Source organism: Coregonus lavaretus (genome assembly GCF_964263955.1).
Source record: "Coregonus lavaretus genome assembly, chromosome: 16".
Lineage (NCBI taxonomy): Eukaryota > Metazoa > Chordata > Actinopteri > Salmoniformes > Salmonidae > Coregonus > Coregonus lavaretus.
This window is the reverse complement of record NC_140003.1, coordinates 49,133,275-49,146,722: the sequence shown is the minus strand read 5'-3', so window position 1 is coordinate 49,146,722 and position 13,448 is coordinate 49,133,275. Positions and strand designations below refer to the sequence as shown.

The 13,448-nt window shown below is 44.4% G+C and overlaps 1 protein-coding gene across 1 annotated transcript in view; it reads right to left on the bottom strand.

The window, feature by feature from the left end:
• LOC311143677 (ras-associated and pleckstrin homology domains-containing protein 1-like) overlaps positions 1-13,448 on the bottom strand; it is a gene marked incomplete at its 3' end in the record, with an annotated part of 215,502 nt that overhangs the window by 4,015 nt on the left and 198,039 nt on the right. Inside the window, 3 exon segments of the mRNA XM_084179549.1 lie at positions 1,557-1,690; positions 2,339-2,459; positions 10,638-10,736. Coding sequence (XP_084035675.1) covers positions 1,557-1,690; positions 2,339-2,459; positions 10,638-10,736 — 354 coding nt within the window.

Genomic DNA, 13,448 nt, shown 5'->3' with positions numbered 1-13,448 from the left:
CAACTGTACATTCAGCAGATCAACTGTACATCTAGCAGATCAACTGTACATTCAGCAGATCAACTGTACATTCAGCAGATCAACTGTACATTCAGCAGATCAACTGTACATTCAGCAGATCAACTGTACATTCAGCAGATCAACTGTACATTCAGCAGATCAACTGTACATTCAGCAGATCAACTGTACATTCAGCAGATCAACTGTACATTCAGCAGATCAACTGTACTTCCAGCAGATCAACTGTACTTCCAGCAGATCAACTGTACTTCCAGCAGATCAACTGTACATTCAGCAGATCAACTGTACATTCAGCAGATCAACTGTACTTCCAGCAGATCAACTGTACTTCCAGCAGATCAACTGTACATTCAGCAGATCAACTGTACATTCAGCAGATCAACTGTACATTCAGCAGATCAACTGTACTTCCAGCAGATCAACTGTACTTCCAGCAGATCAACTGTACTTCCAGCAGATCAACTGTACTTCCAGCAGATCAACTGTACATTCAGCAGATCAACTGTACTTCCAGCAGATCAACTGTACTTCCAGCAGATCAACTGTACTTCCAGCAGATCAACTGTACATTCAGCAGATCAACTGTACATTCAGCAAAAAACAAACAAATGACAACTCATGAGTAGAAGTGGAACTGGGCTTTCAAAACACATGAGCCTAAAAACACACTGACAACAAACATCACTAGGCGATTTCCTCCTGCACTCTGACCAAGAGCCATTTTTAGACTGCAAAACCATTAGTGTTCTCACACAAGCCAGTGACAAACACTGTAACACAGTAGAACACCAGCGCTGTGCGGTCAGACAAACAGACAGACAGTCATGAGTCCCACAGCCCCAGTCACCAAACATTATTAACCACACGTTAACCACTAGTTACCAAGGGTGACCCAGTTCTGTTAGTGTACCGAAGGAATGTGCAGATTACAAAAGTCTAATGATAAAACATGAGTCACCCCCAACCTCAAACCTCAGTCCCTCCAGTACACAGGGGCACGGTATGAAACTTGACTGACTTGACCTTCCTCTCCTGGGGAGAACAGTGGAGGGGAGAGACAACAGGCACAGTCAGTCACCCCTGGACTGGACCATGAAAGGACGGAGTCCGCGTCGGACACTGCAACACTGATGCCCCATTCACATTATAGGGTCGACCCCGAACCATACAGTGCTGGCTATGATATTTTATTTTTCACATTTTCCTTCCAGCAACTATGGTGGATGTGTAACCCAATATAGCTTGGCTTGACTCGGTTTGACCCTATAGTGGGAATCGGGCATGACAGAATGTCAGTCACACTCCTGGGGTAAAACTGAGGCAGGTCAATACAGAGACAGGTGATAGGGTAAGGTGAGGAATACTGAGGCAGGTCAACAGAGACAGGTGATAGGGTAAGGTGAGGAATACTGAGGCAGGTCAATACAGAGACAGGTGCTAGGGTAAGGTGAGGAATACTGAGGCAGGTCAATAGAGACAGGTGATAGGGTAAGGTGAGGGTGTGAGTACAGGAGGAGGTGACGTGGTACCTTAGAGTCATCCTGGGTGCCTCTCTTCCAGGCCTCGGAGAAGATGGAGCTGACCTGGCTCTGAGAGCGGGTGTGGCCTGACAGGTTGCTCTCTGACACAGCAACACCACTATCACTACTGGAGTGGTTCGACTGGGATTCTGGAGAGAGGGAGGGAGGGAGGGAGGGGGAGAGAGAGAGAGAGGAGGGAGAGAGAGAAGAGAGAGATATAGAGAGAAGAGAGAGAGGAGAGGGAGAGATAGAGAGGAGAGGGAGAGATAGACAGGAGAGAGAGAGAGAGAGGAGAGGGAGAGATAGACAGGAGAGAGAGAGATAGAGCTTAACCCGGAAGCCAGCCACACCCATGTGTCGGAGGAAACACTGTTCAACTGACGACCGAAGTCAGCCTGCAGGTGCCCCGGTCCGCCACAAGGAGTCGCTAGAGCGCGATGAGCCATGTAAAGCCCTCCCATAACCCGGACGACGCTGGGCAAATTGTGCGCTGCCCTATGGGACTCCCGGTCACGGCCGGTAATAACACAGCCTGGGATCGAACCCCAGACTGTAGTGACGGCGCAACACTGCGATGCAGTGCCTTAGACCGCTGCGCCACTCAGGAGGCCACGCAAGTACAAATCCTATAAATACTGTACTGTGGCTAAGTACGTGGTAACTGCTGCAGGGTTTGGGTCTAATCAATTTCAATTCAGTCATTCCAGGAAGTAAACTGAAATTCCTGGAATTGTTCTTCCTGAAATGACTGAGTGCGCATGTGTGTTGTGTTGTGTTGTGTGTCCACCACCACTCACCAGGCAGGCTGGAGGAGCTGGATCCAGACTTGATAGAGGAGCTAGAGAGAGAGGACCAGTCGTAGGCTGCCTCAGTCCTCTTCATAGCCTCCTGGTAGTTCACATACAGGGTCTTCCCATACTGGGGACACAGAGAGACATCGGTCAACAGACATCAGGGGTGTATTTACAGGGTCTTCCCATACTGGGGACACAGAGAGACATCGGTCAACAGACATCAGGGGTGTATTCATTAGTCAACAGACATCAGGGGTGTATTCATTAGTCAGTCAACAGACATCAGGGGTGTATTCATTAGTCAGTCAACAGACATCAGGGGTTTATTCATTAGTCAACAGACATCAGGGGTGTATTCATTAGTCAGTCAACAGACATCAGGGGTGTATTCATTAGTCAGTCAACAGACATCAGGGGTGTATTCATTAGTCAGTCAACAGACATCAGGGGTGTATTCATTAGTCAGTCAACAGACACCAGGGGTGTATTCATTAGTCAGTCAACAGACATCAGGGGTGTATTCATTAGTCAGTCAACAGACACCAGGGGTGTATTCATTAGTCAGTCAACAGACATCAGGGGTGTATTCATTAGTCAGTCAACAGACATCAGGGGTGTATTCATTAGTCAGTCAACAGACATCAGGGGTTTATTCATTAGTCAGTCAACAGACATCAGGGGTGTATTCATTAGTCAACAGACATCAGGGGTGTATTCATTAGTCAGTCAACAGACATCAGGGGTGTATTCATTAGTCAGTCAACAGACATCAGGGGTGTATTCATTAGTCAGTCAACAGACACCAGGGGTGTATTCATGAGTCAGTCAACAGACATCAGGGGTGTATTCATTAGTCAGTCAACAGACATCAGGGGTGTATTCATTAGTCAGTCAACAGACACCAGGGGTGTATTCATTAGTCAGTCAACAGACATCAGGGGTGTATTCATTAGTCAGTCAACAGACATCAGGGGTGTATTCATTAGTCAGTCAACAGACATCAGGGGTTTATTCATTAGTCAGTCAACAGACATCAGGGGTGTATTCATTAGTCAACAGACATCAGGGGTGTATTCATTAGTCAGTCAACAGACATCAGGGGTGTATTCATTAGTCAGTCAACAGACATCAGGGGTGTATTCATTAGTCAACAGACATCAGGGGTGTATTCATTAGTCAACAGACATCAGGGGTGTATTCATTAGTCAGTCAACAGACATCAGGGGTGTGTTCATTAGTCAGTCAACAGACATCAGGGGTGTATTCATTAGTAAACATACATCAGGGGTGTATTCATTAGTCAGTCAACAGACATCAGGGGTGTATTCATTAGTCAACATACATCAGGGGTGTATTCATTAGTCAGTCAACAGACATCAGGGGTGTATTCATTAGTCAACAGACATCAGGGGTGTATTCATTAGTCAGTCAACAGACATCAGGGGTTTATTCATTAGTCAGTCAACAGACATCAGGGGTGTATTCATTAGTCAACAGACATCAGGGGTGTATTCATTAGTCAGTCAACAGACATCAGGGGTGTATTCATTAGTCAGTCAACAGACATCAGGGGTGTATTCATTAGTCAGTCAACAGACATCAGGGGTGTATTCATTAGTCAGTCAACAGACATCAGGGGTGTATTCATTAGTCAGTCAACAGACACCAGGGGTGTATTCATGAGTCAGTCAACAGACATCAGGGGTGTATTCATTAGTCAGTCAACAGACATCAGGGGTGTATTCATTAGTCAGTCAACAGACACCAGGGGTGTATTCATTAGTCAGTCAACAGACATCAGGGGTGTATTCATTAGTCAGTCAACAGACATCAGGGGTGTATTCATTAGTCAGTCAACAGACATCAGGGGTTTATTCATTAGTCAGTCAACAGACATCAGGGGTGTATTCATTAGTCAACAGACATCAGGGGTGTATTCATTAGTCAGTCAACAGACATCAGGGGTGTATTCATTAGTCAGTCAACAGACATCAGGGGTGTATTCATTAGTCAACAGACATCAGGGGTGTATTCATTAGTCAACAGACATCAGGGGTGTATTCATTAGTCAGTCAACAGACATCAGGGGTGTGTTCATTAGTCAGTCAACAGACATCAGGGGTGTATTCATTAGTCAACATACATCAGGGGTGTATTCATTAGTCAACAGACATCAGGGGTGTATTCATTAGTCAACAGACATCAGGGGTGTATTCATTAGTCAACAGACATCAGGGGTGTATTCATTAGTCAGTCAACAGACATCAGGGGTTTATTCATTAGTCAGTCAACAGACATCAGGGGTGTATTCATTAGTCAACAGACATCAGGGGTGTATTCATTAGTCAGTCAACAGACATCAGGGGTGTATTCATTAGTCAGTCAACAGACATCAGGGGTGTATTCATTAGTCAGTCAACAGACACCAGGGGTGTATTCATTAGTCAGTCAACAGACATCAGGGGTGTATTCATTAGTCAGTCAACAGACACCAGGGGTGTATTCATTAGTCAGTCAACAGACATCAGGGGTGTATTCATTAGTCAGTCAACAGACATCAGGGGTGTATTCATTAGTCAGTCAACAGACATCAGGGGTTTATTCATTAGTCAGTCAACAGACATCAGGGGTGTATTCATTAGTCAACAGACATCAGGGGTGTATTCATTAGTCAGTCAACAGACATCAGGGGTGTATTCATTAGTCAGTCAACAGACATCAGGGGTGTATTCATTAGTCAGTCAACAGACACCAGGGGTGTATTCATGAGTCAGTCAACAGACATCAGGGGTGTATTCATTAGTCAGTCAACAGACATCAGGGGTGTATTCATTAGTCAGTCAACAGACACCAGGGGTGTATTCATTAGTCAGTCAACAGACATCAGGGGTGTATTCATTAGTCAGTCAACAGACATCAGGGGTGTATTCATTAGTCAGTCAACAGACATCAGGGGTTTATTCATTAGTCAGTCAACAGACATCAGGGGTGTATTCATTAGTCAACAGACATCAGGGGTGTATTCATTAGTCAGTCAACAGACATCAGGGGTGTATTCATTAGTCAGTCAACAGACATCAGGGGTGTATTCATTAGTCAACAGACATCAGGGGTGTATTCATTAGTCAACAGACATCAGGGGTGTATTCATTAGTCAGTCAACAGACATCAGGGGTGTATTCATTAGTCAGTCAACAGACATCAGGGGTGTATTCATTAGTCAACAGACATCAGGGGTGTATTCATTAGTCAGTCAACAGACATCAGGGGTTTATTCATTAGTCAGTCAACAGACATCAGGGGTGTGTTCATTAGTCAGTCAACAGACATCAGGGGTGTATTCATTAGTCAACATACATCAGGGGTGTATTCATTAGTCAACAGACATCAGGGGTGTATTCATTAGTCAACAGACATCAGGGGTGTATTCATTAGTCAACAGACATCAGGGGTGTATTCATTAGTCAGTCAACAGACATCAGGGGTTTATTCATTAGTCAGTCAACAGACATCAGGGGTGTATTCATTAGTCAACAGACATCAGGGGTGTATTCATTAGTCAGTCAACAGACATCAGGGGTGTATTCATTAGTCAGTCAACAGACATCAGGGGTGTATTCATTAGTCAGTCAACAGACACCAGGGGTGTATTCATTAGTCAGTCAACAGACATCAGGGGTGTATTCATTAGTCAGTCAACAGACACCAGGGGTGTATTCATTAGTCAGTCAACAGACATCAGGGGTGTATTCATTAGTCAGTCAACAGACATCAGGGGTGTATTCATTAGTCAGTCAACAGACATCAGGGGTTTATTCATTAGTCAGTCAACAGACATCAGGGGTGTATTCATTAGTCAGTCAACAGACATCAGGGGTGTATTCATTAGTCAGTCAACAGACACCAGGGGTGTATTCATTAGTCAGTCAACAGACATCAGGGGTGTATTCATTAGTCAGTCAACAGACATCAGGGGTGTATTCATTAGTCAGTCAACAGACATCAGGGGTTTATTCATTAGTCAGTCAACAGACATCAGGGGTGTATTCATTAGTCAACAGACATCAGGGGTGTATTCATTAGTCAGTCAACAGACATCAGGGGTGTATTCATTAGTCAGTCAACAGACATCAGGGGTGTATTCATTAGTCAACAGACATCAGGGGTGTATTCATTAGTCAACAGACATCAGGGGTGTATTCATTAGTCAGTCAACAGACATCAGGGGTGTGTTCATTAGTCAGTCAACAGACATCAGGGGTGTATTCATTAGTAAACATACATCAGGGGTGTATTCATTAGTCAACATACATCAGGGGTGTATTCATTAGTCAGTCAACAGACATCAGGGGTGTATTCATTAGTCAACAGACATCAGGGGTGTATTCATTAGTCAGTCAACAGACATCAGGGGTTTATTCATTAGTCAGTCAACAGACATCAGGGGTGTATTCATTAGTCAACAGACATCAGGGGTGTATTCATTAGTCAGTCAACAGACATCAGGGGTGTATTCATTAGTCAGTCAACAGACATCAGGGGTGTATTCATTAGTCAGTCAACAGACATCAGGGGTGTATTCATTAGTCAGTCAACAGACATCAGGGGTGTATTCATTAGTCAGTCAACAGACACCAGGGGTGTATTCATGAGTCAGTCAACAGACATCAGGGGTGTATTCATTAGTCAGTCAACAGACATCAGGGGTGTATTCATTAGTCAGTCATCAGACACCAGGGGTGTATTCATTAGTCAGTCAACAGACATCAGGGGTGTATTCATTAGTCAGTCAACAGACATCAGGGGTGTATTCATTAGTCAGTCAACAGACATCAGGGGTTTATTCATTAGTCAGTCAACAGACATCAGGGGTGTATTCATTAGTCAACAGACATCAGGGGTGTATTCATTAGTCAGTCAACAGACATCAGGGGTGTATTCATTAGTCAGTCAACAGACATCAGGGGTGTATTCATTAGTCAACAGACATCAGGGGTGTATTCATTAGTCAGTCAACAGACATCAGGGGTGTGTTCATTAGTCAGTCAACAGACATCAGGGGTGTATTCATTAGTCAACATACATCAGGGGTGTATTCATTAGTCAACAGACATCAGGGGTGTATTCATTAGTCAACAGACATCAGGGGTGTATTCATTAGTCAACAGACATCAGGGGTGTATTCATTAGTCAGTCAACAGACATCAGGGGTTTATTCATTAGTCAGTCAACAGACATCAGGGGTGTATTCATTAGTCAACAGACATCAGGGGTGTATTCATTAGTCAGTCAACAGACATCAGGGGTGTATTCATTAGTCAGTCAACAGACATCAGGGGTGTATTCATTAGTCAGTCAACAGACACCAGGGGTGTATTCATTAGTCAGTCAACAGACATCAGGGGTGTATTCATTAGTCAGTCAACAGACACCAGGGGTGTATTCATTAGTCAGTCAACAGACATCAGGGGTGTATTCATTAGTCAGTCAACAGACATCAGGGGTGTATTCATTAGTCAGTCAACAGACATCAGGGGTTTATTCATTAGTCAGTCAACAGACATCAGGGGTGTATTCATTAGTCAACAGACATCAGGGGTGTATTCATTAGTCAGTCAACAGACATCAGGGGTGTATTCATTAGTCAGTCAACAGACATCAGGGGTGTATTCATTAGTCAGTCAACAGACACCAGGGGTGTATTCATGAGTCAGTCAACAGACATCAGGGGTGTATTCATTAGTCAGTCAACAGACATCAGGGGTGTATTCATTAGTCAGTCAACAGACACCAGGGGTGTATTCATTAGTCAGTCAACAGACATCAGGGGTGTATTCATTAGTCAGTCAACAGACATCAGGGGTGTATTCATTAGTCAGTCAACAGACATCAGGGGTTTATTCATTAGTCAGTCAACAGACATCAGGGGTGTATTCATTAGTCAACAGACATCAGGGGTGTATTCATTAGTCAGTCAACAGACATCAGGGGTGTATTCATTAGTCAGTCAACAGACATCAGGGGTGTATTCATTAGTCAACAGACATCAGGGGTGTATTCATTAGTCAACAGACATCAGGGGTGTATTCATTAGTCAGTCAACAGACATCAGGGGTGTATTCATTAGTCAGTCAACAGACATCAGGGGTGTATTCATTAGTCAACAGACATCAGGGGTGTATTCATTAGTCAGTCAACAGACATCAGGGGTTTATTCATTAGTCAGTCAACAGACATCAGGGGTGTGTTCATTAGTCAGTCAACAGACATCAGGGGTGTATTCATTAGTCAACATACATCAGGGGTGTATTCATTAGTCAACAGACATCAGGGGTGTATTCATTAGTCAACAGACATCAGGGGTGTATTCATTAGTCAACAGACATCAGGGGTGTATTCATTAGTCAGTCAACAGACATCAGGGGTTTATTCATTAGTCAGTCAACAGACATCAGGGGTGTATTCATTAGTCAACAGACATCAGGGGTGTATTCATTAGTCAGTCAACAGACATCAGGGGTGTATTCATTAGTCAGTCAACAGACATCAGGGGTGTATTCATTAGTCAGTCAACAGACACCAGGGGTGTATTCATTAGTCAGTCAACAGACATCAGGGGTGTATTCATTAGTCAGTCAACAGACATCAGGGGTGTATTCATTAGTCAGTCAACAGACACCAGGGGTGTATTCATTAGTCAGTCAACAGACATCAGGGGTGTATTCATTAGTCAGTCAACAGACATCAGGGGTGTATTCATTAGTCAACAGACATCAGGGGTGTATTCATTAGTCAACAGACATCAGGAGTGTATTCATTAGTCAGTCAACAGACACCAGGGGTGTATTCATTAGTCAACAGACATCAGGGGTGTATTCATTAGTCAGTCAACAGACATCAGGGGTGTATTCATTAGTCAGTCAACAGACACCAGGGGTGTATTCATTAGTCAACAGACATCAGGCGTGTATTCATTAGTCAGTCAACAGACATCAGGGGTGTATTCATTAGTCAGTCAACAGACATCAGGGGTGTATTCATTAGTCAGTCAACAGACATCAGGGGTGTATTCATTAGTCAGTCAACAGACATCAGGGGTGTATTCATTAGTCAGTCAACAGACATCAGGGGTGTATTCATTAGTCAGTCAACAGACATCAGGGGTGTATTCATTAGTCAACAGACATCAGGGGTGTATTCATTAGTCAGTCAACAGACATCAGGGGTGTATTCATTAGTCAGTCAACAGACATCAGGGGTGTATTCATTAGTCAGTCAACAGACATCAGGGGTGTGTTTATTAGTCAGTCAACAGACATCAGGGGTGTATTCATTAGTCAACAGACATCAGGGGTGTGTTCATTAGTCAGTCAACAGACATCAGGGGTGTATTCATTAGTCAGTCAACAGACATCAGGGGTGTATTCATTAGTCAGTCAACAGACATCAGGGGTGTATTCATTAGTCAACAGACATCAGGGGTGTATTCATTAGTCAACAGACATCAGGGGTGTATTCATTAGTCAACAGACATCAGGGGTGTATTCATTAGTCAGTCAACAGACATCAGGGGTGTATTCATTAGTCAACAGACATCAGGGGTGTATTCATTAGTCAGTCAACAGACATCAGGGGTGTATTCATTAGTCAACAGACATCAGGGGTGTATTCATTAGTCAGTCAACAGACATCAGGGGTGTATTCATTAGTCAGTCAACAGACACCAGGGGTGTATTCATTAGTCAGTCAACAGACATCAGGGGTGTATTCATTAGTCAGTCAACAGACATCAGGGGTGTATTCATTAGTCAGTCAACAGACATCAGGGGTGTATTCATTAGTCAACAGACATCAGGGGTGTATTCATTAGTCAGTCAACAGACATCAGGGGTGTATTCATTAGTCAGTCAACAGACATCAGGGGTGTATTCATTAGTCAGTCAACAGACATCAGGGGTGTATTCATTAGTCAACAGACATCAGGGGTGTATTCATTAGTCGGTTTGCAACATAGCAAAATGGTTTGCATCGGAAAATGTTCACTCCAAGCGTAAAACGTTCTGCAACGAAAACTAGGGTTTATATTGAACAAATTCAGGTAGGTTCCTGGTGTTTTGTTCCGGTTGCTTCTGTTTGGTTAATAGTGAATACACCCCAGCTTTATCAGATGTTCCCACATCTTTCAGTCAGAGCCAAACACATCACGTTTGGCCATTGAGGTGTTCCTGTGAGCACCAAGACTATGGTTCTGCTTTCCATTACTCGCTCTCATTAAGTTGTTGCTGAGGCAACGTAACGTTACCTTGGCGATGCGTATCCCGTTGATCCACTGGTGTAGTGTTCTGACATCATCACAACACAGGTACTTGATGTACTGGGATTTCTTCTGGATCTGAGGGTGCTAAAACAAACAAGACAGTAGGCCATGTTAATGATGCATCCCAACTGTTTAAACAGACATTCAGTGGTAATGACGCATGACACCATAGATACAATAACATGTTCGGATTTTTCTCATTTGTGTCTTTATTGGGCTATAATCTCTCGTGGACAGATTCTGCTGACCAAATTATGCAAGGTTTTAGCTCTTGGTTATCCGAGATCTGGGCACGGTTTCCCGATAGCGATGGAACATATGCTCACAAGTTTTTTAACGATGCATCTTTCCTACAACGGCCGAAGATGTAACATGCGTTTCACATGCGCCGAATACAACAGGTGTAGGTAGACCTTACAGTGAAATGCTTACTTACAAGCCCTTAACCAACAACGCAGTTTTAAGAAAAATAAGTGTTAAGTAAAAAATAGATAAGTAAAATAAAAATAAATAAATAAATCCTCTCCTCTCCTCTCCTCTCCTCTCCTCTCCTCTCCTCTCCTCTCCTCTCCTCTCCTCTCCTCTCCTCTCCTCTCCTCTCCTCTCCTCTCCTCTCCTCTCCTCTCCTCTCCTCTCCTCTCCTCTCCTCTCTCTATAAATAAAATAACAGTAGGGAGGCTATATACAGGGGGTACCGGTACAGAGTCAATGTGTAATAACAGTAGGGAGGCTATATACAGGGGGTACCGGTACAGAGTCAATGGGAAATAACAGTAGGGAGGCTATATACAGGGGGGTACCGGTACAGAGTCAATGTGAAATAACAGTAGGGAGGCTATATACAGGGGGTACCGGTACAGAGTCAATGGGAAATAACAGTAGGGAGGCTATATACAGGGGGGGTACCGGTACAGAGTCAATGGGAAATAACAGTAGGGAGGCTATATACAGGGGGTACCGGTACAGAGTCAATGGGAAATAACAGTAGGGAGGCTATATACAGGGGGTACCGGTACAGAGTCAATGTGTAATAACAGTAGGGAGGCTATATACAGGGGGTACCGGTACAGAGTCAATGTGAAATAACAGTAGGGAGGCTATATACAGGGGGTACCGGTACAGAGTCAATGTGAAATAACAGTAGAGAGGCTATATACAGGGGGTACCGGTACAGAGTCAATGTGTAATAACAGTAGGGAGGCTATATACAGGGGGTACCGGTACAGAGTCAATGTGAAATAACAGTAGGGAGGCTATATACAGGGGGTACCGGTACAGAGTCAATGTGAAATAACAGTAGCGAGGCTATATACAGGGGGTACCGGTACAGAGTCAATGGGAAATAACAGTAGAGAGGCTATATACAGGGGGTACCGGTACAGAGTCAATGGGAAATAACAGTAGGGAGGCTATATACAGTGAGGGAAAAAAGTATTTAGTCAGCCACCAATTGTGCAAGTTCTCCCACTTAAAAAGATGAGAGAGGCCTGTAATTTTCATCATAGATACACGTCAACTATGACAGAAAATTTGAGCATTTTTTTTCCAGAAAATCACATTGTAGGATTTTTAATGAATTTATTTGCAAATTATGGTGGAAAATAAGTATTTATATAGCCAGGTCTCTGACCTCCTCCCTATAGGTTGTCTCATCGTTGTCGGTGATCAGACCTACCACTGTTGTGTCGTCGGCAAACTTAATGATGTCGTTGGAGTCGTGCCTGGCCATGCAGTCATGGGTGAACAGAGAGTACAGGAGGGGACTGAGCACGCACCCCTGAGGGGCCCCCGTGTTGAGGATCAGCATGGCAGATGTGTTGTTACCTACCCTTACCACCTGGGGGCGGCCCGTCAGGAAGTCCAGGATCCAGTTGCAGAGGGAGGTGTTTAGTCCCAGGGTCCTTAGCTTAGTGATGAACTTTGAGGGCACTATAGTGTTGAACGCTGAGCTGTAGTCAATGAACAGCATTCTCACGTAGTAATCCTTTTGTCCAGGTGGGAAAGGGCACTGTGGAGTGCAATAGAGATTGCATCATCTGTGGATCTGTTGGGGCGGTATGCAAATTGGAGTGGGTCTAGGGTTTCTGGGATAATGGTGTTGATGTGAGCCATGACCAGCCTTTCAAAGCACTTCATGGCTACAGACGTGAGTGCCACGGGTTGGTAGTCATTTAGGCAGGTTATCTTAGTGTCCTTGGGCACAGGGACTATGGGGGTCTGCTTGAAACATGTTGGTATTACAGACTCAGTCAGGGACAGGTTGAAAATGTCAGTGAAGACACTTGCCAGTTGGTTAGCGCATGCTTGGAGTACACGTCCTGGTAATCGTTCTGGCTCTTGCGGCTTTGTGAATGTTGACCTGTTTAAAAGTCTTAATCACATCGGCTACGGAGAGCGTGATCACACAGTCGTCCGGAACAGCTGATGCTCTCATGCATGCTTCAGTGTTGCTTGCCTCGAAGCGAGCATAGAAGTGATTTAGCTTGTCTGGTAGGCTCGTGTCACTGGGCAGTTCGCGGCTGTGCTTCCCTTTGTAGTCTGTAATAGTTTTCAAGCCCTGCCATATCCGACGAGCGTCAGAGCCAGTGTAGTACGATTCAATCTTAGTCCTGTATTGACTCTTTGCCTGTTTGATGGTTCGTCGGAGGGCATAGAGGGATTTCTTATAAGCGTCTGGGTTAGAGTCCCGCTCATTGAAAGCGGCAGCTCTACCCTTTAGCTCAGTGCGGATGTTGCCTGTAATCCATGGCTTCTGGTTGGGGTATGTATGTACGGTCACTGTGGGGACGACGTCAT